The sequence below is a fragment of the Gadus macrocephalus genome, chromosome 22 (assembly GCF_031168955.1).
Source record: "Gadus macrocephalus chromosome 22, ASM3116895v1".
Classification (NCBI taxonomy): domain Eukaryota; kingdom Metazoa; phylum Chordata; class Actinopteri; order Gadiformes; family Gadidae; genus Gadus; species Gadus macrocephalus.
Window position 1 is genome coordinate 10,867,775 of NC_082403.1, and position 26,565 is coordinate 10,894,339.

General features: G+C 43.8%; 4 protein-coding genes across 5 annotated transcripts in view; 1 reads left to right on the forward strand and 3 right to left on the reverse strand.

Moving 5' to 3' along the window:
• Positions 1 to 604: 604 nt before the first annotated feature.
• rpl14 (ribosomal protein L14) lies at positions 605 to 2,675 on the reverse strand. The gene is made up of 6 exons (XM_060043057.1): positions 2,543 to 2,675; positions 1,953 to 2,054; positions 1,774 to 1,868; positions 1,454 to 1,553; positions 802 to 855; positions 605 to 698 (listed from the first exon to the last, which is right to left on the reverse strand). Exons 1-6 carry the CDS (start codon positions 2,543 to 2,545, stop codon positions 639 to 641), a joined length of 414 nt encoding a protein of 137 aa, XP_059899040.1. The 5' UTR covers positions 2,546 to 2,675; the 3' UTR covers positions 605 to 638.
• Positions 2,676 to 3,840: 1,165 nt separating this feature from the next.
• Positions 3,841 to 15,809, reverse strand: cfap70 (cilia and flagella associated protein 70). 2 transcript variants are annotated; one of them, XM_060043486.1, is made up of 26 exons: positions 15,650 to 15,809; positions 15,038 to 15,227; positions 14,773 to 14,871; positions 14,558 to 14,643; positions 13,880 to 14,071; positions 13,207 to 13,392; positions 12,714 to 12,808; positions 12,504 to 12,585; positions 11,981 to 12,124; positions 11,424 to 11,585; positions 10,994 to 11,077; positions 10,650 to 10,741; positions 10,498 to 10,558; positions 10,047 to 10,241; positions 9,634 to 9,765; positions 9,307 to 9,432; positions 8,856 to 8,989; positions 8,665 to 8,780; positions 8,123 to 8,419; positions 7,721 to 7,884; positions 7,121 to 7,285; positions 6,205 to 6,366; positions 4,767 to 4,856; positions 4,398 to 4,499; positions 4,133 to 4,180; positions 3,841 to 4,020 (listed from the first exon to the last, which is right to left on the reverse strand). In XM_060043486.1, exons 1-26 carry the CDS (start codon positions 15,719 to 15,721, stop codon positions 3,940 to 3,942), a joined length of 3,357 nt encoding a protein of 1,118 aa, XP_059899469.1. In that variant the 5' UTR covers positions 15,722 to 15,809; the 3' UTR covers positions 3,841 to 3,939. The 2 variants fall into 2 exon arrangements, with proteins under 2 accessions (XP_059899469.1, XP_059899470.1); XM_060043487.1 differs by having other exon boundaries at positions 15,038 to 15,224; positions 15,650 to 15,806.
• A 3,408-nt stretch (positions 15,810 to 19,217) lies between these two features.
• On the reverse strand, positions 19,218 to 20,603 carry mrpl36 (mitochondrial ribosomal protein L36). Its single transcript, XM_060043495.1, has 2 exons — positions 20,450 to 20,603; positions 19,218 to 19,757 (listed from the first exon to the last, which is right to left on the reverse strand). The coding sequence occupies exons 1-2, from the start codon at positions 20,586 to 20,588 to the stop codon at positions 19,333 to 19,335; spliced, it is 564 nt and encodes a 187-aa protein (XP_059899478.1). The 5' UTR covers positions 20,589 to 20,603; the 3' UTR covers positions 19,218 to 19,332.
• A 167-nt stretch (positions 20,604 to 20,770) lies between these two features.
• ndufs6 (NADH:ubiquinone oxidoreductase subunit S6) overlaps positions 20,771 to 26,565 on the forward strand; it is a 59,316-nt gene continuing 53,521 nt past the window's right edge. Inside the window, exons 1-4 of the mRNA XM_060043498.1 lie at positions 20,771 to 20,948; positions 21,109 to 21,162; positions 21,459 to 21,581; positions 22,261 to 22,357. Coding sequence (XP_059899481.1) covers positions 20,805 to 20,948; positions 21,109 to 21,162; positions 21,459 to 21,581; positions 22,261 to 22,329 — 390 coding nt within the window. The 5' untranslated portion in view covers positions 20,771 to 20,804 and the 3' untranslated portion in view covers positions 22,330 to 22,357. The remainder of the gene's footprint in view (positions 20,949 to 21,108; positions 21,163 to 21,458; positions 21,582 to 22,260; positions 22,358 to 26,565) is intronic.

Consider the following 26,565-nt stretch of genomic DNA (forward strand, 5'->3'; position numbering starts at 1 on the left):
GGGATATGGGTTCAGCATTGTAGAAAATGTTAAGACTGAAGTCCTTTTTGCTGCCACCTAGCGAAGCCAGTGCAGTACAGCAGGCATTTATTAAAGCGAATTAGACTGCTATAATTACACGCATTTGGAGTAATTCGATCAGAAATATATATGCCTTTCATATAACGTTTCTAGTTAATTACATAGAAAATATATATTTGACTCCATGTTTGAAGAACTGCAATGCAGAAAGCCAGGGTGGATGTTATAATTTCCTTCCTCCCGTACATTTTTTTTTTGTAAATACCTAATTTACATGCCTGTGTAGATTGTGTTTTTCACAATTAGTCAATGGACAATTAATCGAAACATAGTTAAAATAGAGGGATAATACCTGCATCAATTGAATTTGCCCCTTGTCAATAATCTCATAATACAACTAGTTATATTACATCAGACTGGTCAGACATGACTCAGCTTGCTTCTGCAAATACCCAACTGAGGCAGAAACAATACATGCCATTTCCCAAATATTTTACATTTCCTCCACCACCTAAACAGAAATCATTGACTTCCACCCGTGCAAAATTGTGCAATTTGTAAAAACAAAACAGATGAACATGGATACGTTTTTTCAAAATGTTTATTTGTGGAACCGATCACTTTTTTGCTGCCTCCTTCTGGAGCTTCTTCACCTCGTGCTTGATGATTCTGTTCCTCTGTAGACAAAAACAAATTAAATTGACACGTGTCACAAACTGCTAGTTTTTTTTTTTACATTCAGCTTTTCATTCATGAAAACACTTTAAAGTTTAAACTTACCATCTTCTTGGCCTTCATCACCTTGTAGCGGTCAAAGTCAGACATATGAGCCCGCTGCAGAAAAAAAAACGTGCATTAATTCTCTAGATTTACATTAGACAAATAGTTTATGAACAAATTTGATAACCAGGGATCAACCATCTACAAGTGTACACGAGTCATGCAGCTCCACATTTATAAAACACATTTTTATTCATAAATCAAACGTTGATTGACTAAAAAATGGTTCCATTCAGAAAGGACATCTAGTGTCAAATATCAAACTTGGGAACAGCTATGCATGGAGAAAATGAACAATGCATAACATTTGACAATACCGACTGGGACTGGTCTCAGTTTTTGATACCCATCAATGAACATGTACATTATGGCTTAACGGATGTGGATTTCCATAAACACAACTTCCCAACACAAAAAATCTGTAGAATTACCCAATTCTCCCTCTCCACATGAACACAGGCCATCAAGACCAAGTAAACAAATGTGGAATTAACGTGTTACATTATCAATTCATGCTAGATAGAAATGGCCACCAAGAAAGCATTTTAATATACTAGAGTTGAACATGCCCAAGAAAAAAAAAAATAGAGCAGTTTCAATATTCAGTACCAATAAGAAAACGTCAACGCTGTGAGAGTGCAACACTGCTTACCTTCTTCTTGGCCTCAATCTTCTTAGCCCAGCTGCTCTGCTCCCATTTCTGGTTGACCTCAGCCTTTTCCCAGGCTTTCCTGACAAACTTCTGACGGGCACTGTGGAACATAAGACATTTTAGTATTCAATGACATTCAATCTTATCAGGCTTATGGGCCACAGATGTTGACAGATTGTAGTAATTAAATTCCAGTTTTCGATTGTGTTAAAACATAGGGCTAGCCTTTCAATAGAGGAGAATAATTTCCTAATATAAGGATTCCATCTTTTACTACATTAGAATGAACTCTGGGATGGGAGCCTGAAAGATGCCCTCACCTGTGAGGTACTTTGATAACGAAGTCGGTGAGCTGCATGCACTTGAATGGCATGGACTGCCTCTTCACTCCAGTGCAGGGTCCATCAACAAGAGCCTAAACGGGTCGAGACATTAGTGACTGTTCGTGCGGTGCTTTGATATGAGTGCGGTTAGAGATTGCAGCAAGTTCTCAATTTACCCTGTTTTGGTCGATGACATCAACGATGGCCACCAGTTTGCCCTCGTTGGCTCCAAACGCAACGTAGGCGACGCGGCCAATCTGAACAAAGCGCTTGAACACCTGTGGAAAACAATTGTGTTGTTTGAAGTTAGTTTACATATCCGAGATTTAAAGGTGAACACTGGACGGTGAGCATGAGGACTGTCATTTGACGCTAGCATGTAGCATTCACTACAGCCAGCCACTCAAATGTTTAGTTAGCATTGTTCATAGCGTACAGAAGAATACGGATGGCAACACTGCAGTGAAGGCAATATGATAGTAAAGAGTTAGCCAAGCTGTTGGACCATTATACATTAGAAATGATAATCTCTCATGTGGACGGATAGGCCCTCCCTGGCTAGGGGACCACGTTTCAAACACGGCAATAGCACACATTTCTCCGCAATCGAATATAGCTTTAGATCAACATAAAACACACAGGAAAACGGACATATAATGAGAACGGGCTGTTTTAGCAACATTATACTTGCGGTTTTATGGTATGGGAGTAACGCATAAAGAAATAATTCAATTTTTGAGATGCTAAAATTTCACGACGATCTCACCATGATGGCTGTTCGTGAGCAGAAAGGACGTCCCCACTTCCGCCCAACGCACACATACGCTTTCCGCTTGCTATCCACACATGCGCACTGAGTCGATAAACTGGAGGCGCAGAAATTATATTTAAGGGTCTTAATAATGACATTAGCTAAAACTTTGATAACGTATACTTATGGAAAGCTTTCTTTCAAGTAACAAATTAAGGGAGGGTTATACCCGTCAATGCCATATATACCCGTCAATATTCGGGGGTCCCCATCCCCCGATTGTTGCTCAATAACGATCTAAATTATATTATTTAAAAGATAGCCTCTTACCTTAAGTTAGAATAGACCCAAAGTGTGTGAGTGATACACTCTGGTTTAGCTTTCCCTTGCTAGCCGTTTTTGACTTTTCAACATTACGACTTTCTTCTGTTTGGCGATATGGCTAATTTGCATACGCACACAGGACTGGCTGGCCCCGCTTTGCAAAAAATAACATATTTGCGAACAAATGTTTTGAATTCTTAATATTTAATACACGATATATGTATGTATATATATTTTTTTCTTTAACAAAATTCATTGGTAATTCGCACACTGCATATATTTTTTTCATTAATGCACAGGATCAGATGTTATAATCCCTTGTGCCAAAATCCAAGGAAAACACATATTCAGAAGCCCCGGTCCAAACCAACCTTATAAGCACACTGGCTACTGAGCTACCAACCAAAGGTGAAAAACACGAGACAACTAGCCCAACTAACAGCAGTAAATACAGCAGCAAGCAGAATATCATTGGGGTTATCAAGTGGGCACCCTCTTTCACAGATGTTTCGTTAAATTAGGCCCACAACACCTCCCGAAGGCTTAACAATGAAACCAGCGTCCTGGATTCACCCCCCGCAATAACATTTATTATCATGATAATCATAGGTTATTTTTATAATGATCTAGATTTACCTAAATACCTCCTAGAACTACAACTCCATGGAATCAAATCATCACCAGGCTGCTGCCAAATCATGTTAAAATATACCTGTATTGGTAAATTGTATATAACAGACACCTTTCCAAAAAAGGTAGGTAGGTAGACAGCAGACATTGGGGTTCAAAACCAAGAACCTTTCGACTGGGAGTCAAACAGCATCATCTCCATTATTCAAAATTTTTAGGTATGATATCACATCAAAATATGTCATTATATTGTACATTTATTTTAGGGAACATCTCACAAATCGAATCAAAACGGTATCACTATTCATGTACTCATTAGTTATATGAAGTTGAAGGTGAATGATAATCTGTAGCCAAACTCAATATTTTCCAAAAAATATTTATTACAACATTAAAAAAATACATTACAACATCATATAATGTATAATATAATATAATAATATAACCACTGAAAGAAGTTAGAATGAAGGATCCCCAAAGCCTAACTGGTCCTGTAGCTCCTTGATCTCCCTGAGGACCGGCTCGTCCTGCAGGTTCAGCTTGGAAGAGGAAAACCACGATAAACAATCAGGCATTCAGAAACCAACAACGAACCATTTAGAAATGGGTCTCCTTTTCCAAGCAGATGAACTGAACAATGTGGTAGCATACCTTCACAGCATACTTGTATGACTGCTCTGCTTCCAATCTTCTGCCAATCTAATAAAAAGAGAGAGAAAGACATGTTGTTGGACCATTTAATCAAGTAGAGGTTGCTGCTGGTTCAAATCCATTGAATGTCTCGAAAGAAAACCCCAAATGGGTCTTCCATCTGGAGAGGGCTGGACGTCAATCTACTGTGACCATGTGGGATTGCGATTGTTAAAAAGCAAAGCAGAAGGAGTCTGATGTTCGCCCAGGGGGTGGAGGGCCTCACCTTGAGGGAGACCAGAGACAGGTATCCCCACACATCTGGGTTCATGTTGTTCAAGGTGTTTGCCTCCGTCAGTGCCTCCTCAGCTTCACTCAGGATCTCCAGCTATGTGCGGATCACACACGCACACATTCACACACACAAAAACAGACAAGCATGTGCACAGACACAGACGCAAACACACACACACACACACACACACACACACACACACACACACACACACACACACACACACACACACACACACACACACACACACACACACACACACACACACACACACACACACACACACACCTTACAATAATAGCCTATACATTTTTAATGAAAATCGTGTAAGTAATCGTTTTTTAATTGTTTTTTTGTTACCCGATAACAGGCAATGCCCAGCCCCAGCCAGGTGAGACAGGATGGGGAGCTGCTGCAGGCCTGCAGGTATATGGTTCTGGCATTCTGGAACTGTAAGGGGAACCCCCACAACGTAAGGCGTTTTCTTGTTTTCAAGCTTTATCTTTATGAACATTTTCGGTTGATCTCTTGGTCCTGACGCAGTGGTGATTTAACAGATTTAACAGATCTTTTATCAGGCCATTGTGACCATGTCCACACTGGCGAAATATGATGGTAAGAGTAAATAAATAATCAAAAAATATAAACGCAAGCGGTGACTAACGGGGTCCGAGCAAAATGAAAAGTCAAGAACACACTTATGGAAGATATATAAATATGAAGGGAAGATGTTGATGTTCCCCATACTGTGCCTCTGCTTTCAGGTGACATGGGCTTCAGAGCAATGGCCGAATGTCATGTTCAGCATAATTGTCTAATCGGGATTCGAACTCTCAAACTAAGGATCACCAGTACAAGGCATTATCCCATTGAGCCACTGACAAACCTGAAATGTAGCCTCATTCACATGTCGCCAATGTCTATGATAAGCACACAACATCCAGAAAACTCCAAGCAAACATTTCTCAAATGAATTAAGGGCTTTAAAAGCAAATACCTGAAAAATCTTTGAAATTCTGGGGAAATTAAACATTTGTTGTCAAGAACACTAACGGAAGAAATATTAATATGAAAGAGTTCATTATGAAGGATAAATGGTTAACAAAGAAGTGCCCCTTAATGCCATACTGTGTCTTGGCAGTCAGATTCTTGGAAACTAATGAGCTGGAATGTGATTGCCTGATGAATTTCAGGTGCTGTTCAATGTGTGCTGTACAAAATGGTCATATAAGAAAAATGGGCTAACTGCTCCAACTTTATTGGTCAATATTTCTCAAATGGAACTAAGTAAAACAAATTCTATTCGATGATTTTTGTGAGGCTTGGTCTAAAGATTTATGTGGCGATTTTGGGGAATTTTTGATTATTTTTGTAGCCTGTGAATGGCTACATTTGATCATGTTTAGCTTTAATATGAAATCGTGGGAAAAGTGTACATTTTTAGGGCATAAGAGCCGGGGTTTTATAAATGCGTCTGATTCTAGAGATTAATATTCTGAAAGAATTTTGAGTCCAGATCAATCTGGTGGTCATTTTGGGTTCATGGGTAGAGGGGGTTATTGGTAACCATACCTGCAAATTTCAAGAGTTTTCGACTTACGGTATAGGCTGCAGTATGACTTATACAGAATTTGAGAAAAAGAAAAAACATTACAGAACATTATATTAGGGGTTCGAGAAGCTTCGCTGCTCGAACCCCTAATATAACAACCCTGTTTTCAGCAACATATTAAAAACCCAATCCATCCCAAGAGGACAGAGTTGAATTGAGGGGAGAGGATGGAAGGGGGGGCTTGACCTTTCCTTCCTGGAGGTAGATGGAGCCCAGGCGGAGGAAGACGGGGTGTGTGTCCTCAGGCTGCCGCTGGTACTCCAGGCACCTCTGGTAACACTGGCGGGCCTTGGCCCGGTCCCCACTCAGGTAGCTGCAGTGACCCAGCAGGGCCCACGCCTCGGGCTCCTGCACACAGTAGCAACCACGGCAACCCGCTGCTAAGCAACAAAGTGTCTGTCTCCAAATGTCCCCCATCGCGGTTTAATGTTGACAAACAAGAAGAATGTTGATTGTCATCCAGGTTGAATGAGGGGAGTTCAGAGCTGGTGAGGCGGGACTTTGGACTCCATTGGGATGACTTAAAGTGATGAACCACACAAATACGTACTTGTCCTCTAATGATATTATTAAGGATTATCAGGGTGTGCTTTAGAAAATATTTTCAGTCTATCGATTTCCTTCCATTCAAAGACTTGAGGGTTTATTAGCTAATTTCGAGCTGAATATTGATATACTTTTTGATTATCAATAAAGTAGGTGTGAATATGATACATCCCTTTGTGAAATGTTGTAGTTATTTTACGTTTCACATCCTGCTGTCCATCTTTAGGTGACTACAGTACAACAAGGTGTTCTAAGGCCTCATGCAACAAATGCTACAACTTTCACTCCTCTGCTTGGGAGGGACTGCAAACTAAATAAAAAAGCTACAGAGAAGGAAGAGATACAGAGGCCATCTATACATTCTCTTTGGAAGGAATAGAAAGCCGAACCACCATGAATGGTCAAGTATTTACTACAGGAAGGTAAGTGACTGAAAAGCAAATATTCAAGTATGAGGACAACACCACAATAGAAGAATAAAGACAAGAACAATCATTCTAACTGCTTGATTGTAACATCCCACAGCCGGATTTGTTTTGTGGCATAATGTGAGTACCTTGCTAGTGTTAGCCAGCGCCCCCTTCAGGGTGGCAGCAGCACTACAGTAGTCTGCGCTTAGCATCTGCAGCTTGGCAGCGGCCAGGCAGTAAGCGGTGGTCAGACCATGGGTTAGACCCCCGTCGGAAGACAGCAGTTCCTGGGCCAGAGCTCTCTGGGCCATCTGCACAAAGGCACACGCGCGCACGCACGCGCACACACACACACACACACACACACACACACACACACACACACACACACACACACACACACACACACACACACACACACACACACACACACACACACACACACACACACACACAAACAGATCAGCATTATAACCATCAGTTGAGAAAATAAAACCACTCTACATAAAACATAATAACAGAAGTTTGCTTCATCATAGCTCACTAAAGTACAGCCAGTAGATACGAAAATTCTAACCCAAACCGATGCTGAATTCTAACCCATTCCTTTATAAAGTCCAACTGACAGCTGCTCCATCAGGCAGTGGTAATGATCCTGGTCGTTGTGAGTGTGAGTGTGAGTGTGAGTGTGAGTGAGTGTGAGTGTGAGTGTGTGTGTGTGTGTGTGTGTGTGTGTGTGTGTATACCTGCAGGGCATGGTGCTGCAGCAGGAACTGGGCGGTCTCCATGTAGATGGACGACCTAGGGGGTGCGGATTGTGTCCTGCTATACGCCGGGGTGGGCTTGCAAGCTGCAGCTGGCATCTCTGCGTCAGCTTGCCTCTCTCTCTCTGGCTCCACGCCGACACTCTCTGTGTGAATGATATAGGGCACAGAGTCTTTATTACCAGGCACCGCACCAGTGATTAAGGTTTCCTTCTTGGGCCCGTGCAGCAGTATCTCAGGCAGTATTTCAGCTACGTTCAGCTAATGTATAGATCAGAATACTTAATAGAATACGTAAAAGCTTTCACTATAAATAAATGCTTAATGTTCCATTGTGGTTCTCCACAAAACATATTTATGTTCATACCAATACACCGGCCTCACCTGGCTTGGCCTCCTCCCGTTCCTTCGTTCCCTTCTCCTCCAACAACTCTCCCTCCTCCTCCTGTTCCTCCTGTTCCTCATCGTCCCGTCCCTCGAGCTTGGGCTCCTCACCCTGGGTGCTTTCCCTCCCCTCCCGGGTCTCACCGGTCCCCTCGGGGGCCTCTCCTCTCCCCTCCTTGGCCTTTCCCCTCCCCCCCCGGGGCCCCCCTCTCCCCTCTCTGGCCCTCAGCAGCCTGCCCGCCGTCAGGAAGCAGCTCTCGGCCTTGAAGTCGTTGTTCTGCCCCTGGTGGAACATCCCTGGAAGGAAGACCCCAAAATAAGGAGGAGGAACACAACACCGGAGGTCCATTTTTAGGATTATTGGCTTATTTATTATTAAGTGATTCAATTCATTAGCATCAATGAAAATATCAATCCAAAATACATAAATGTCCTTGATGGAACTTTGCCTTTTTTTTTTTTACAGCGGCTGTTTAGGACAAAGGCACGTCAGCAGAGTACTGACGCCTCCCCGGTTTGCGTCGTTATGGAGCTCCAGTTACCAGACAGGGTCCAGGCCACCACGCTGGCTGGGTGGGCGCCGGTCGCTGCCTCCAGGTACGTCTCCACATTGTCGTAGCGCTCCCCCATCTCGGCCAGGACCCCACACATCACCAGGCTGTGGACACACTCAGGGCACTCAGGGGGCTGTGTCCCTACGGCGGGGGGATGGACGGGGGGAGCGCTCGCATACCTGGGCAGGTGGGTCTGCTGGAGGGAGACGGCGTGGTGGAAACACTCCTCGGCCTTGACGTGGTCCCCGGTACGCATGTAGAAGGTCCCGTAGTCCAACCAATGGGAGGGCTCCGTCGGCCCCCCGACCAACCGCTGAAGGAGCACGAGCGTAGCACAACGATGAACACAAAGCATTACTATTGAACTATTAGCATATGACATAGCACTACTGTTGAACCGTAAGCCTATCACATATTACAACTACCAAACTATTAGCATAGCATTAATTACGATTAACATACCCCGTGGTATAACCACAGCACAACCATTACCAAACCCCATGACACAACCCCATAACAACCATAACACAACCGGTCGCAAAATTAGAGTGCAGCAGAGTCGCACACTCCGTTCAACATTGCAAACATTGGGTTTTGAGTTGTGAGTTAAACCACGGGGTGCGCGGTCACCTCCTGGTAGTACTGGGCGGCCAGCTGGAAGTCTCCGTTATGCTCCGCCTCCCTGGCAAAGTGTCTGAGCTGAGAGACGTCCAGGACGGGCCGCACCACCTCCGCTGCCTCCGGAGGCTCCTCCGTCTGGAGGGGGAGAGAGGAGAGGGGAGGAGGAGGACGCGAAGAGGGGAAGGGATCAGACAAGGGAGATGAAAGGAAGGACAGGTGAAGAGAAGGTACAACTGAGCAGAGGGGGGAAGGGGGGGGATGGGAGTACTGCTGGGACTATGGTCCCTGCCACTGGCTGGCTGAGTGAGGCAGAGTGGGCGACGGGGGACTCGTTACCATGTTGAGAGCCAGGTGCATCTGATCCACCAGGTAGACGTAGAGCTGGCTGAGGAAGGCCTGCAGCTGCTCTGGGTGGGAGAAGGCCTCAGTCCTCAGCATCTTCTCACGCACTATCTTCACCACGGAGCTCTGGAACCACAATCGACCACGCTTGAACTCTGTTCAACGGGCTGAGATCACTTATTGTTCACTTCGTACGACTTCCTCACAATAACTTGGTTTGAAACTTCTCACAACCCTTCTCCGGCAATACAATATTGTGTGTTTATATGAGGAAAGGCTGACTTTACATGAGGTACAAGGTTCAAGTCAAAGCTTTTAAAAAGCTCAGTAACAATTGTGACCTGTCCTTCTTAACTGTGAATAACCGTAAGATTGAGTCCCTTTATGGGACCACTGTTTCTTCTGACCTTCATCTGTTCCTTTAAGGCGAAGTACTTCCCAGAGTAGTTGAGTTCCCCTAGCAGCTGTCTCCGGCGGTGATCCTGGGTGCTGGGGTCCATGGGCTGGACCCCGGGCTGGAAGGCAGCCCCAAACAGCTGCTGGTACTGATCCAAGACCTGGCCCACCACACTGGTGACCTCTTGATGGAACTCCTGCACTGCCTCCACACGCAAGAGAAGAGCGCTCACTCTCGCATGCTATGTTTATATCTATGAGAGTGCGTGCGTGCGTGCGTGCGTGCGTGTGGTTTTGTGCGTGAGTGTGTGTGTGTGTGTGTGTGTGTGTTTGTGTGTGAGCGTGTGTTTGTGTGTGTGTGTGTGTGTGTGTGAGGGTGTTGGGTGTGTGCGTCAGGGTGTGTGTGTGTCGGTGTTTTTGTCTGTGAGCGTGTGGGTGTGTGATTGAGTGGGTGTGGTCTACTTTTCCAGCCCCGGCAGGGTGACGAGGTAACGGAAGTCTGGGAGGAATCAGCTCCATCACTCTGCAAAGAAAACCCCAGAAGAAGACACTGAACACATCTCTGAATGTGGAGAGTAGTAGTATGTGGCACCGACTGACTTATTGTTACTCACTTTTTGGCCAGCTCAGCGGGCGGTCTCTTGGGGACCAGGGGTTTCTCTACGGTGATCTCAACGACGATGTAGGTTCTGGCATCCGCATACATCTAGGAGATGGTTCAGGTTAGGGAATCAAACTGACTATGTATACCGCAAAGCCATTGGCTTGGTAGAGCTTGGTCCTGAAATGCATTGCATATGAACTTGAAGGTATTGCATTACTTTCCAAACCCTTCACACTCATTTGGTCCTTGACTTATGCCACCGCTTCTATGGGACCGACATGAAATTTCTGCAGTTGGTGGATTGACATTATTGTTGGCTGACATTGTGGTTGCCATGTTGAGACTGCAGCCTACCTGTCTCTCTGCGAGGACAAGTGGGTCCACCTCAGTCACGGTTTCAGCAGCTGGAAGCTTGCTCTGGCCTGTCTGTTCAGCAACCTGGAAGAGTCCAGTATTACATCTATTGACACTAACACATTAATATCTTCGCTGAACCTGTTTAATCGTTTGCACTTCTATGTTGTACTGTAGCTTTTATACAATATAGAATATATTTAAATCTTTATCATTGTCTCAAGTACTTGACTACAATGTCCTTTCTGTCGAATTATAAAGGGCTCACTCGAGAGTCTTTGGTTTCAATGTCATTTTCCCTGTTTAGATAAAAGTTTTTAGTACTACTACTATTCAAAACAATTATTTGTATTCCAAAAAAATCGAAAACTAATTTCCCCTCAAGCGATTCATCGCGCTAACCTATAGCATGTTTGGGTATGTTCCTTACCGCGCTGAGTTTTTTGGTTGTCTCCTTCCCAGCCTTGTTTCCTCCATTCACCCCCTTGCTGGGAGTCCCCTTGGGGGAGGCTGCTGGCGGGCTAAGGCTTAGTTTAACCTGAGAGGCTGCAGCCTTGGCCTGCTCCTTCAACACACTCACCGTCCGCTTGGTCTGCATAACCAGAATAGCGAACAGATGTCTGTCAGCTACATTGGTGCGGTGTAAAAGTTGTTTGAGGATTGCGGTTTGCTCATGTATCTTTGTGACTCAGAAGTTTGCTGTTATTTTAAAGACATTTCTTGTTCTTGTAATGTTGCTGCGCTTAATAAGAATTTGAAAGTCGGTTTTGCTCAAAAGTGCTGTATAAATAAAGTTTGATTTGATTTGGTTTGTGATAATATGTGGTGTGTCTGTTTTCAAATTGTACAACAATTGTCAAATCAGATAAGATAAGAGGCACATTATTAATAGCAAATGGGACAATTTATAGTATGTCTAACCCTATCAGAATAAATACAAAAATAAATAAATACAACTTAATCATGTTGTGCTGTCCTGCGTCTGACCTTGGCGAGCAGGTCGGACTCGGAGAAGGGGTGGACTCTGTAGGTCCCTCTGACGCGGGTGGCCCCCGGGTACAGCAGGGGCCCCATGTCCACATAGGCCACGCCGTGGAAAGAGATCTGCTGCTCAGGTTCAGTTTCAGGCACCTGAACACACGGACAGGGATGCATTTATTAATATGATAACAGCCATGGGAATAGCAGTATAGAATAAGGGTTAAACATCCTAAGACAATATTACTTCAAGTAAATACTTAAGGGGGCCTACAGTAGGGAAGATATAAGTGCTACTATTTTAGTGTCATTTGTAAGAAATAACAGCAATCTGTCTGCAAATAGTGAGGGAAATGTTTGCTCTCTTTACAATTCTTACATGCAGCAGTTTTAAAAAGTTAAAGTTAAAGTCCTTGAGCCTTCTACTCAAGTATTAATATACTTGATAGTATCATACTTATCCACTCTCAGAGTGGATTGTATTCGTAACAAGAGGGGGGACATTTGGACTGTTCTCTGATTGGCTACTGGCCTTTCCTCCCTGGACTACTGGAGGCGGGGCCTTCATGATCTCCAGCGGCCACAGTCGGCACTTTTCGATCCTCTCTGACAACCTGAAACCACAATGACCAGGAACGAACCAGGAAGAACATTAAGATACACATAAACAGCCGACAACAGACAACATCATCAAGGACATCGATCTGTCGCATGTCCACGGACACGGAGTTAGACTATGAACCTGGTGGAGCCCCCGGTGTCCAAGAAGCAGCGCCGCACCGTGTCCCAGCACACTCTCTTCTTGGTCGTCTCCGCCACATGACAGAACTCCCTGTCCTGCAGGCATACAGGCATCGTTTAGCATGACCTGCTACACAGATCTGCTAGCCAAGAAGACCAGGGTCAAGTATAGCCAGTGGTTTGCATGTGTGTGATTTTGACTTTACAATCTTTAAGCTTCCTACTAGTAGGAAGGAAAGACATTTACAATCTTAGGATTGAAGGAAGGAACTTAATAACTAAGTATGTAGGTAAGTAACTAAATATAAATAAAAAGGAATCGAGGGAGGAGAGAAAAGGAAGGAAGGAAGGACATCCCAGATGGCAAATAGTGATATATTCATCTTTTCACAGATGGCAGTCTTGCAAGAGACGTATTGTGATGTGGCTCAATTGTAAATCGCAATTTATTTCAGTGGTTGCTTGCTCAGCAGCTGACCTGAAGGGCGGCCTACCTCCGGGCTAGTGAGGTCTCCGAACTCCTCCTCATCAAGCTCCTCCTGAGTGGCCACCGCCCTAGAGAAGACCTGGGCTCCAGGGGCCAGAGAACCCACCTGGGGCCACTTCCTGGGTCTGTCTGGGGCTTCCCTCTCATCCCCTGCTCTGAGCTGGCCCTCAGAGAACATCAGAATCTCCTCTTTCTGCAAGGAAACGCCTGTTATGGACATGTGCAACAACAGCACACCAAAGATGGGCGGATTGTGTAGAATCCATAGGGTGTTGCTCTCACAAACAGAAGGTTCTGGATTAAGCCCCCCCCCCCCCCCCCCCCGTACCTGTTGGTATCCTTAAGTACGTAGTAGTAGTTAACTATCCCTTATATCTAAGTATAATTAAAGGAGTCTCTGTAAGGCTTTCCTTTGCTTTTCTCCACAACCGTTCATCCGATCAACTTCCCACTTGGAGTACTCAAGGAAGTGCAGTGCAGAGTGCGAAGTTTGTTCCTCGAGAAAGCTGCAAGGAGCAATAATGGGCAATCCACCTGTTCCGAAAAGGCCCGTTTTGAACGGGCCCTGCACTGGTGTTCCTCAATGTCATCCAATCTTCTTTGTGTCTCCTAAGACGGAGTATTGATACACAGTAAGTAGCTCACTGAGACAGTACGGACCGGGCAGAGGAGCGCATCACCTCGGCTGTGACAGGAAGCTTTAGAGCCGCCGTGTAGCAGCAGGCAGGAGTGCCCGGCGAGACGGTCAGGCTCCACACCTCCGGGACGCCGAAGGCGGTCTCCATGGTAACCATCAGCAGGTTGGAGGACAGCCGCTGGGCTTCAGACAGCAGCGGCGTGGCGACGCTGACAGCCACCTCCAGCGAGGGCAGCTGCTTAAAAGGAGAGGAGCTCATGGGTTGGTTTCCTATCATGCTGGGAAGGAAAGAGGTTCAGGCTGAGCCACTGCGGGTCATCATCATTCCCTCACTTTGGATCATTCACAACCACTGGGGAGGCAAACATTTATGGGAAACAGTCATCAGGAATGGATGAAATCCATATGGAAATGCAGTTAGTTGACTTAGTACAACTGAATTTAATTCATTGTATGTCCCTATATGGATGCAATCACTTTATATAAGTTGGTTAAGCAAGTGTAAGGTATTATTAGAGTTGGTGCAAAGAATTGCATCATGAATCTTTAAGCTTTTAATAAACACTTGTCTTGATTGTAATTTGCACTGCTGTCTTACTTTACCCACATGGTTAGGGGTCTTGAGAATAAGAAGCTGATACACCCAAAGAACACTGAGGATCTTATTATCTAAAAAAAGCTTATCTAAATGGCCGTGTGACACACTGCATATTAATCTGACCAGAGTGAGGTTGTCCAATGAGACCGTCTCCAGTGAGGAACCAGCAGCGCAATGCAGTTGAACAAGTGACGAGATGTTGCACTGACCTGCAGGAGAAGAACACGAGGGAGCGCATGAGACCATACCATTTCCACGCCATCCTCCTTGGACCGATCCAATAGCAATGCTATAGCAATCAGTTAAAGGACAAAGGGTAACATGTGTTGTTCTGTTACCATGGAGAAGTGGCAGCAGGTCCATCACGGCTTGGCCCAGTACCGCGGTCCTCTCCTCCTTCTGCTTCTTCTCCTTGGGCAGGATCTCCATCACTGTCACTGAGCCAGAGAACACAACAACCAGTCAGGTGGCACACACACACACACACACACACACACACACACACACACACACACACACACACACACACACACACACACACACACCTCAGGTTTCAGCTCTGGGATTTTTTAAACAGATACTTTCCTTTCCTTCCTTCCTTACATATGAGAGGTTTGTGGGCCATGTCGTCGAGGCTGTGTCTGTCGTCAGGACATCTGAAGCTGCAGCTGAAGTCATAGTCCACCACTCCCTCAGTCACGTCAACCTCCTGCCTCCGGTCTGACTCTCCCACCAACGCACCGTTAAATTCAACACGCACAAAGTGGTGTAAGGGCTCGTGTTTGTTGCCCTGCTGGAAATAGACAATTCTTGATTCAATATTCATGAGATTTAAATGATTGGTAATTTGCATTCATTAACTTGAGTTACGACTGCAATGTTAAACAGGACCGCTTCTAAGTAAGGCCTAGGCTATAATGTTATAGCACTGGCCACAGTCATGATCACTTGCACAGATCACAACTGCTTACTAACTCCCTCTGACGGTTTTGCTAATGTTTACGTTCAACCGTTGCTTCCATTGAAGCCCTAACTTAGATTATCTTTGGCTGTTTTACACAGTTCCCCTACCGAGTACTTGTGCGTGCATGTGCGTGCGTGCGTGTGCGCGTGTGTGTGTGTGTGTGTGTGTGTGTGTGTGTGTGTGTGTGTGTGTGTGTGTGTGTGAAGTCCTGTGTTAACGTTGTGGTTTTGCAGAACAAAAAAGACACTCACCAAGTTATTCCCTCGCAGAACTGTAATGTTAACAGCTCCATTAGATATTTTACCATTCAATGTTTCCTCCATACTTAACCAAATCTATATTCACGTTAAACCGCTATGCCAACCACCAGCGTTTACAGTCCGTTTCTATAGCAACGGTTGCAGGCTCAGTCAAGTGCCCCTGACTGCAGCCCGCAGATCGAGGAGGAGCTAAATGTGGGCGGGTCTAAACGTTTAACACATGGTTTTACCCTCTTGGGCGCCATCTGGTGGCGGAGATCCGGCAGCACATTCTCAAACATCAATACAGCACAGCACAGCACCATAGACGGATTATGACATATCGGGCCCCTGGGCACGTGGACTCCGCAGCCCCCCCCCCTTCCAACATAAACACACGCACCCAGAATACACACACACTTATTGGCGATAATAAGTCATTGGCCTATACCTGCAACTCAGCAGGATTTGTAGCACAGGAAAGGCAACCTCACAATAATTATTACAAATAAATGCATCTTTATTTAACCAAAACTTGATAAAAAAAATACATAATTTATGAAATTTTGGGCGATTTGAACGAATTTCGAATGCACCGCTTTCAACCACAAATAAAAACGACTTAAGGCAACTCAATACGACCAGTTCCTTACATTAATTGACAGTAATGCATTTCACCTATGCATTTTTTCCGGGCTCTGTTCCGTGCAAAATCCTCCACGATATCATCAAACTCCAGTGCATTGGTAAGGTCGCTCTCAATTGCCATGAGAGAAAGTGCCTTGAGGCGTTTTTGTGACATTTTCGTCCTCAGTTAATTTTTTATCCTGGACAGAGGAGAGAATGACCGCTCCCCTTCGCAATTACTGACGGGCAGAGTCAGAAAAAGCCGTAGCGCTACACATACACATTTGGAAACATAGATTGCAGTCCACAATCGAGTATAATTCGTAGCAGTCCTTTTGGGGTTGCATCATCTCCAGGCTTGTTAAATGATCTGAACTGAATAAATTCATTGCTTCAACGCTCCACTTAGAGTTCGCCGTTGCTCCATGTTTAAATGACAGTGACTTGTTCGTGAATGGTCTCAAATTCACAAACTGAAATAGTGCCCCCTATTGATCTTTTTATTAATTTATTTACTCAGTAGTAATAGGCCTACTATTGCTGTTTTCGCTTGAATTTTTGTATTTCTCTACTGATTGCTTCGACAATGCAACATTAAAAGTTACTAACGCTGGGGCCCAGGGCCCCACTGTTAGTATTTTGTGGGGCCCTGGGCCCCACTGTTAGTAAGTTGTGGGGCCCAGGGCCCCACTGTTAGTATTTTGTGGGGCCCTGGGCCCCACTGTTAGTAAGTTGTGGGGCCCTGGGCCCCACTGTAAGTAACTTGTGGGGCGGCTCAGTCTACTTCAGATTGTGGGGCCCTGGGCCCCACTGTTAGTAACTTGTGGGGCCCTGGACCCCACTGTTAGTAACTTGTGGGGCGGCTTGGGCCCCTGGGCATGTGCCCGGTGTGCCCGTGCAGTAATCCACCCATGTCTACAAGATATATATATGTTTTGATGAGAAACATAAATCAAACGTTTTGCATACAGTTTGTTTGTTTACAGTAACATTTCTATCCAAGGCATCCATAACTTGGTCAAGTCACCATACATGGATTACAAACTTACATTCAACCTCACTGAAATGAATCCATACTCTATCAAAGGTTTCCATAACCTGGGTCAAGTAACCATACATCCAAAACATTGGCAGAATGTAATGCTTTTAAGTGGTAGGTTAAGGAAACAGATGAAAAGCATGTAGTTTATGTGGTTTTATCCTGGTATTGGCCTCCTTCACTTTCCCTATGTCTGTTTAGATGTCCTTAAATAAATGTTAGTAATATAATGTTAATAAATGTTACCATCTAGGAAATTGCAGTAATTTTAGTTATTTTCAATGAAAACATTAGTCAATTAACAAAGAAATTATAGTAAAATTACTAATTAAATAGTTATTTTACTTTTAATTTCTCAGTAACTTTAAATGAGTTTTAAAGTTGAATTTTACAGTTTATTCCCTTAAATAACAGACAAATATTTGTGAAATTACGATATATTTGTGAACGTATTTTAACAATAAATATATGGATTTCTAATAGTTTTTTTTGTAAAAGAACAGGAATATTGTGTGTTTTCACAGTTACAGTGTTTTCATGTTAGTTTACATTTTACATGTAAAATAACAGTCTCCTTTTGTAAATTAAATGGTATTTTAAAAATACAGACAAAATCTGTAAAATAAACAGTACAATTCTGTTATATTACAACTTTTTTTTTACAGTCAATTTCAGCAGTGGTACACCTGTCAGGCACAGGCACATACACACACACACACACACACACACACACACACACACACACACACACACACACACACACACACACACACACACACACACACACACACACACGGTCAATCAAAGTAGCTGTGGGTAACAAATGGACACAAAGAATGAATAAATTAATGTATTTCATTACTTTTATTTTGATCATTGTCAACGCAGAATTCCAATATCAAAATGGAATGCACTATGCAAAGAGTAAGGCCATGCATTAAATGTTGATATTCAAATCCTGTTATTATGCCTTATCATACTCTAATTCAAGTGAATGATTTATTGATTACCTTCTTTATTTCTCTCAGACATACTCTAGGGTAGAAACACACACAAATATAGCGCATTAGTAACTGTTTTTATAGACCCGAATATGAAATATGATTTTTTTTTAAGCATTGCAGTGAACCTACCTGACAAGAGAAAATAAGGACACAGACGGTCCGTCGGACAGACAGACCGTCAGTCAGTCAGACAGACAGACCATCAGTCAGTCCGACAGACAGACCATCAGTCAGTCAGTCAGTCAGTCAGACAAAGACAGACAGACAGAGAGGAGTTCTTAAAAGAACTGTTGGTTTCGTAATGTGTGTGTTATGTCGTGGTGCAATGTGCAGGCAAATCTGGAGGGGAAAAGCAACATTTTAATCAGGTTTCAATGTTTCACGAAACATATCTTACCAATGTGGTTTGGAGAATATTACCATGATAAGCAAAATATTGGAGTTTATTTAATTGTCCTCATATGTGGACCCGATTATGTGTCCTCATATTTGGCCCGAGGGCATGGCGTTAAAAAAAGCTGAAAAACACTGCCTAAATGCTATTTTTCAAACGACCTCATGACATAAACATGAGGCCTATGCATGTTACTTCCATGAATATTTTAATGATCAACTTGTTGGTCTATCCATACATTAGTTTATAATGTACACGAACAGAGAGCGGCAACTTACCTCGAGGCAGAAAAGCGCTCAGTATCATGGACTCAGACGGAAATACGTTCTCCCGCTTTCTGCAGAAAGCCCGCCCACATCTGCGAGCTGCAGTCAGGGGTTACTCGATCAATGAGGCCGAATAACAGTTGGTTGCGTTTCAATTACAAATATAAAAGACACATTTATAAATGGGTTAGAACGTTAAAAATCGAGATAAGTTGATATCAAAGAAAACCACACATAATACAAACAAACCTTAAGTGCACATAATAGAAACATACTTTATTTTTTTTAACAGAAATCATTTACATTTAGTCAAATTCGACCATGCATGGCCTTAAACCACCAATCTCACTATTCTCTCTGATGGTTCAGCCCTGCCTCTGCTTGTGCCTGGGGTTTGTCTTGCAGAACACAAACAAGCGTCCCCTGCGTCGCACGATGAAGCAGTCTTTGCAGCGTCTTTTCAGGGCAGTCTTGGTCTTCATCCCAGCGTTTGGCTGGAAGCCGACGAGCTGCTGACAGCGGCCCAGCAGGGTGGCTCCACACCGGGAGAAGGATCCGGAGGAGGCTGGTTGGCTGGGGCTGCTGCCTGTGGGTGATGAGAGCGCTCTGCTGGAGGCTGCCGCGCTGAGCGTGGACAGGCTTCTGCAGCAGCTGGGCTGAGCGGAGGCTGATGTCAGGGCTAACCAGGGCACCCTGAGGGTAGTGGTGGAGGCCGACGTCAGGGCTAACCAGGGCCTCCTGAAGGGAGTGACCAGGTGCTTGAAGAGGAAGGGCACCATGGTGACAGCACCTGCACAGAGGGGGTATAATGGGATTTTCCCTATTTGAAGATACAGGCAAGTGCATTGCTACCCTTGATACTAAATTAATGCATTGGTTATTATGTTTCACACTGGTGATGGAGTTAGAGTTATTGGGTATGGGTAGATGAAAAGACAAAAGCTGATGAGAGAAGCCATTTGTTTCAAAAGTAAATATCAAGCCCAGAGTGCGGCACAAAATTGAACTGCAATCCACTTCCTATTGCCAAATAAATCGTAATTTTCTAGTTATGTGTAGATCGTATTTATAATTGTCCCTAGCAGTTCTGTGACTCTGAAACCCATGAATTGTCACTGAAAGCAAAAACACACAAAGATAACGATAGGTGTTATAGAAACTCATGTCAAAAATGTATAGGGGCATGCCTACACCAACTAGGCTTATATTATACGTTAGAAATTGACACCACCGGGTTTGCCCCATAACAGAGTGAATGGCCTTTTAAATTGAAATATTGGTATCTCACATATATACACATGTTTTATGCAATTATGTCAACTCCTGACCCTGAACAGAATCTATCTCGGTTACAAGACCCTGATACTCTGATATATACTAGAAGCATGTTGGATGCTCAAGGCCATTTGAAAGAAAATCAACAACATAATAACGTTTCAACTTAGGAGAGACTTAATACACCAACAAAAACAAACCACAAACCTTTATAAAAGCAGAAGATGTATTTGGACAGGGGTACGCCCCTGGAATAGTGTTTTAATAATCCACAGAACAGACAAGTAGCATGACTTCTATCTGCACGGACTTCGCCAGCAACCACGGAATCCTTCCGGTGCGCCATAAACTACTTCCGGTGATTTATATAATATTTATCATCCAGTAATCCTATGATATTCAGTTCTAAACAATAAAATGGAGATGTGCATATATATATGAAATATTATATATTGTATAAATATATATATACACATATAAAATCTACAAATTGAGCGTCTTGAAGTAATATTAGGAAGTCTGTGCTGCAAGGCAGTCTGGGAAACACTAGTCAATTGTAAACATGGCGGCCATTACGGGCAGGTTGCTGTCCTTCAGCAAGAATGCAAAGTTAATCGTTTCCCCTCTGAAATTGTCTGCTGTACCTGCACATCGTTACAGCGTTGATGTTTCACATACCGGCGAGGCAATAACCCACACTGGCCAGGTACGAGTTTCATTCAGAAATGCCTGATGACATTCACGTCAGTGAAGAACGTCCCTCAATACCATAAGCAGCTAGACCAGATCATAATGGACAGTGCGATGCTATTGTAGATATGTAATGCATTCTGTATTGAATGACTCTGAATCTTTCTCTCACTCAGGTGTTCGATGAGCACGATCCCAGGCGAGCTCGGTTCGTCGGCAGACAGAAGGAGGTAAGTCGCGTGTTTGGGGGCTCCGTAGTTGGGAGCCTTGGCTTTCAGAATTAAGGTCACATAACGTTATATGTTATTGATCACGATTATGACAAGTCGAATTATGAATAGGCCTACCACTTTCAGTAACATGAGTCATTTGGCACACCCAACAATCAGAATACAAATAAATACCTAATTTTAGTCAGACGTACATTCTCATGAAACGGGTCGTTTGACGCACACCGTTTTAGTATATATTTCTGTTTGGTGAGCAAGAACCAGTAACTTCTTTCATTTATATTGTGCCTATGTAGGTGAACAAGAATTTTGCAATCAAATTGGTTGCAGAAGAGCCAGTGACTGACGTCCATGCCAGAACGGTGTCCTGTGATGGAGGTGGAGGAGCCCTGGGTCACCCCAAAGTCTACATTAACCTGGTTAGTCCCTGCAGTTGGCCTACCACTGTCCTCTGGTCTACATTAGGCTGAGCGATCTCTGCAGATACTAATGTCCTCTAGTCCAGCGGTCCCCAACCTGTTTTATGCCACGGACCATCACTGTGTCAAAAATATTTTTTTACCCATCATAGTGTGACACCAGGGCTCGCTGTTGCATATTTTCTGCAACATTCAAGAGCTTATAGTGTAGACGGCCATGAAGTCCTTCACGTGTTCACTACTATAAACATTGGTAGGTCCCTAAAGATTGCTTACTACTGTCTTCTATTATACATTGAACTGGTAGTGTAGGCATTATTTCACATTTAGTCTGTTGAAAGGTAGACCTATTACTTAAGCTAGCACATGTTTTGTGGGAGTGGCTTTGGAGGAAGGCATGGGAAGGGGTGGGAATTTTCTTGCAACCCGTAAAATTATTTGGGCCGACACACACTGTTTTTTTACCACCACCACGCACAAACCAGTGGTCTGTTTTTAAGCAAGCCAAGTCTAGCACTATTCAGTTAGCATTATTCTTACAAACCATTTCTGGATAAGATGAAAAAATATATGGATGTAAATCTTACTTTTTTTACAACCATTTGAGGCCTGTGAATGAAATGTACCCCATGTGATATTATCCTCCTAATGTCTTCCTTCCTGGTGTTTCTGTGCTCAGGATAAAGACACTCGCGTGGGGACCTGTGGTTACTGTGGGCTGCAGTTCCAACAGATACACCATCACTGAGACCTCTCCTCGGGTCCTCCTTTGAATCCTCTGCTCTGTAAAAATGAATTCTGGTTAATAAATGATGTATACATGCACCATGTTTTTTTCTGGATTCAGCATTGTGAAATGTCCTCTTCTTGAATATTTTTCGTTGATACTAAGACATTATTCCACACTTCAGCATTATGTTGCAGAGGATATAAATAGTAAATTAATCATTCTATTTGCCTTTTATGTATGTAATTATATTGTATACAATTGTATTATCCAGGCACCTAGATAACTTTTAGACTAAAGCTAAATCATTCCAGTCAGGAACATTTCTGGGGAGCTATTAATTGCTAATTACTCATGAACATACAGCCTATCTGTCCTTTATTTTCATTATGTCCTCTGATGGTAGATAACAGCATGGAGGCCAGGTGTTTGGTTCAATTCCTTTGTGACATTGAGCTTGGTTTTAAATGAATAACATTTTGCTGGTTAGTCTTGATACCAAGGCAAAATATACCACAGCTTCAATACAAATAAGCTATATAGAACCATGCCAAAAGGGGGAGCTCTAAGGCTGGAAGTACAACCGTGGACGTAAGAGTACAACGGAAGCCGTGAAGTGACCGGTGAACACTGGGGGGAAAGCACGTCACATCAGTCTGTAATGAGTCTGTTACTTTGATTCATGGCTAAACAAGTGAATATACTTGACATTCTTGACTTAAAATTGAAACTTAACAAAACAAATGGACCCATTGATTGCCTCTGGATTTTCCGTATTGTTTTACCAATTCCTATATATTCCTACCATTATTTTAATATATATATATAATTATTATTTTTTGTCTTGTGTTTTCAAGATTGGAGAATATAAAATGGTGTTACGCATGTAACTATTAATAATTATTAATGATTTGGCATAGAAACAACGGTATTTTCCCTTGGAATGAACGTTTGGCTGTTGCATATGCATGAAACTCGTCCTAAACTTTTTATTTTATTTTATTTAATTCCCGCCCCCCTTCTCTTTTTGGAGTTGCAGTCGCAATCCCCATTCCACTGCTTTTTGTTCCACAAATTACGCATGTGACAAATAAAATAAATAAATCTTGAAAGCTCTTTGAGTAATATAACATTTGCATTCTGTTACAGAGCAAAAATCAAAAACAGGCGGCCAAACAAAACAGTGTCAATTCATGTCCTGGATGCAAAGTTCTGCACATAAATTCACCTTAAAAAATCCTGTAATATTAAATAATATTTTTGTAGAGATTTCTATGCTTTTGTTTGGCCGTGTTTGTGTCTGTGTGTGTGTTTGTGTGTGTGTATGCTTGTGTGTGTGACTGCATGTGTGTCTGTGTGTGTGTGGGGGTGAAGGAACATCCTGCCAAGGGCCAAACAGAAGGTTGTGTCTGTAGGAAAGCCTTGGTGAGCCATAGGATGTGATCTTTCTTTTTTAGTTTGAGTTGTTGCGTCACAGCTTCTTTTGTCTGGCCTTTCCTCTACCGCTCCTCAAAAACATGTTTGTTTCTCGGGCCTATATTTGTGTGACCAAGTGTTACCAGGGAGGGAAATCCTGTGCGTGATCCCAGCCAGCTCTGATGAAAAACACTGACCACTCATTCTCAGTGACGTCTATACTGCTCTCTCTCTCTCTCTCTCTCTCTCTCTCTCTCTCTCTCTCTCTCTCTCTCTCTCTCTCTCTCTCCTCTCTCTCTCTCTCTCTCTCTCTCTCTCTCTCTCTCTCTCTCTCTCTCTCTCTCTCTCTCTCTCTCCTCTCTCTCTCTCTCTCTCTCTCTCTCTCTCTCTCTCTATGACCCTAACCCCTGTGTAACTCAACAGCTCTAATCGTTGTTTGCCCAGGCTCTTCAGGTTGGTCTGCGGGAACACAGTACAGGCTCTTAACTGGGAAACGATGCTTTTGTTGCGGCCTCAAATATCCATGCTATTTTATATTTGGCTTGCACAGCACAGTGAATTCTTCACACACACAACATGCACACACACACACACACACACACACACACACACACACACACACACACACACACACACACACACACACACACACACACACACACACCATTGAGCATACACAGATGGTTGCAGTTAGGGATATTTAGATTACAGATTTGGTCAAAGTCAATGGAAAAAAAGAGTAATGTTTTGTCAAATCATCTTTGATCCAATGTAGCGGTGGTTGGACCAGAACCCCGTGTTTCTGCCTGGTCTCCTAAGTGATCTGGCAGATTATCGTCTCTGATCCCACTACGCGGGTTCTCATCGATGCCCGATTTTGAATAGAATGTTTATGATGGCTACTCCATCCAACGCTAAGGCGACTGCACTGGCTAACTATCCAAGATGGCTGGGGGCCTCTCCATTCATGTGAAGCAATGAAACCCACACTAGACCAGAATCAAACGAGCACAGATCATTTCATCTCTTGCAACATTCCAACTCTATCCGGTTATCTGTCCCCTTTCCTCAAAAACTACAACCACAAATGCGATCGATATCTGCAGGTCTGCATTAATGTGTGCTGTTTTTTTTAGTGTGTTTGTGTGCGTGTAACATTGCTATGTTTATGATGGCTACTCACATCCACCCCTGGCTAACCATCCAGGTGGCTGAGGGCCTCTTCATCCACGTGAAATAATGTAATTCACACTCGACTAGAGCCAACAAGCACCCACCATTCAACCGCACACAACATCCCAACTCTATCTCATTACCTGTCCTAACCCTAGCCCTAACCCTTTACTCCAAAACTACAACTTCTAGCATCACCTTACGGGGCAGTGTATTGTAGTGCTCACCACCACGGCTCCTAGCTAGCAGAGCCGTATGTGGGTCAGCCACCAGTGGGTCCACTGTACCCCCCACTGTTACACTGTGAAGTGAATTGGGTCTCAAAGGATAAGCCTGTTATGCAGCAGTTCTGGCGTCTTATAACACACACACACACCACACACACACACACACACCCCATAACACACACACACACACAAACAAACAAATACACATACACACAACCACACGTACACACACACACACCACAAGTGTATGTGTTTTTCTGTTAACAGCACCACAAGGAAGCAGAGAACCGTGTGTTTGTTTTTGCTTTGTGTCTGTGCTTGCATGGCAACAGAACTGTAGCAGAGCGGGTCATTGTGTTTCGGGTTAAGCCTGGCTAAAGGCTTGTTTTTTAGCAACATGAGTTTGGCGTCGTCCAACGTTGCCAGATGTCCCCAGCATCATTTTGTCAATCAGTACTTGCTAGGGTGGGCCTATGTGAATAAACAACAGAACTCATATTCAGTTTTTGCTATGTTACAAAATACTGCTCTTATGCTGGAATCACATGCATCATTTATTTTGAAGTCGAACACATAGCTGATCAGCCATTGTTATTGCTATTGCCATCTTGGCCCAATCTGGCGATTCCTTTGAGAAGCAGACGTGTGTGAATGTGTGTGTTTATGCATGCCTGTGTGTGTGTGTGTGTGTGTGTGTGTGTGTGTGTGTGTGTGTGTGTGTGTGTGTGTGTGTGTGTGTGTGTGTGTGTGTGTGTGTGTGTGTGTGTATGTGTGTTTGTGCATGTGTGCGTTCATACATGTGTGTGTGTGTGTGTGTGTGTGTGGTGCATGTGTGTGTGTGTGTGTGTGTGTGTGTATGTGTGTGTGTGGCACATAAAAATCCTCCTCCTTCAGGTCTCCATGAGCCCTGGCAATGAACAGCGAGCCGACATGGAGTCATTTATGGTGGGTGAGAAATACATCCAGCATGCGGGGCTGCACCCTCCTCCACGGCCCTGTCTTATGTAAGCGCCACGGGGCTGCAGGGAGGGGCAGCGACGGAGGGCCGGTCCTGGGTGAAGCTGTCATCGGGCCGGGCAGTAAAACAATGGGAGTGGGGGGGAGAAAGATAACAGGAAGCCTTCCTGCTGTGATAATAACACAGCAGGACAGCTATATTTAGAGGCTTGCCCTGACTTAACTCACACACACGCACAGCATGTGTGTGTGTGAGTGTATGTGTGTGTGTGTGTGTGTGTGTGTGTGTGTGTGTGTGTGTGTGTGTGTGTGTGTGGTGTGTGTGTGTGTGTGTCTGTGTCTGTGTGTGTGTGTGTGTGTGTGTGTGTGTGTGTGTGTGTGTGTCGTGTGTGTGTGTTTTTCAGTGTACCCTTGCGAAACCCATGTTCAATTATATGTTATTATTTTTGTGAACTTGAAATATCATCCATATCACTTCTTCTGT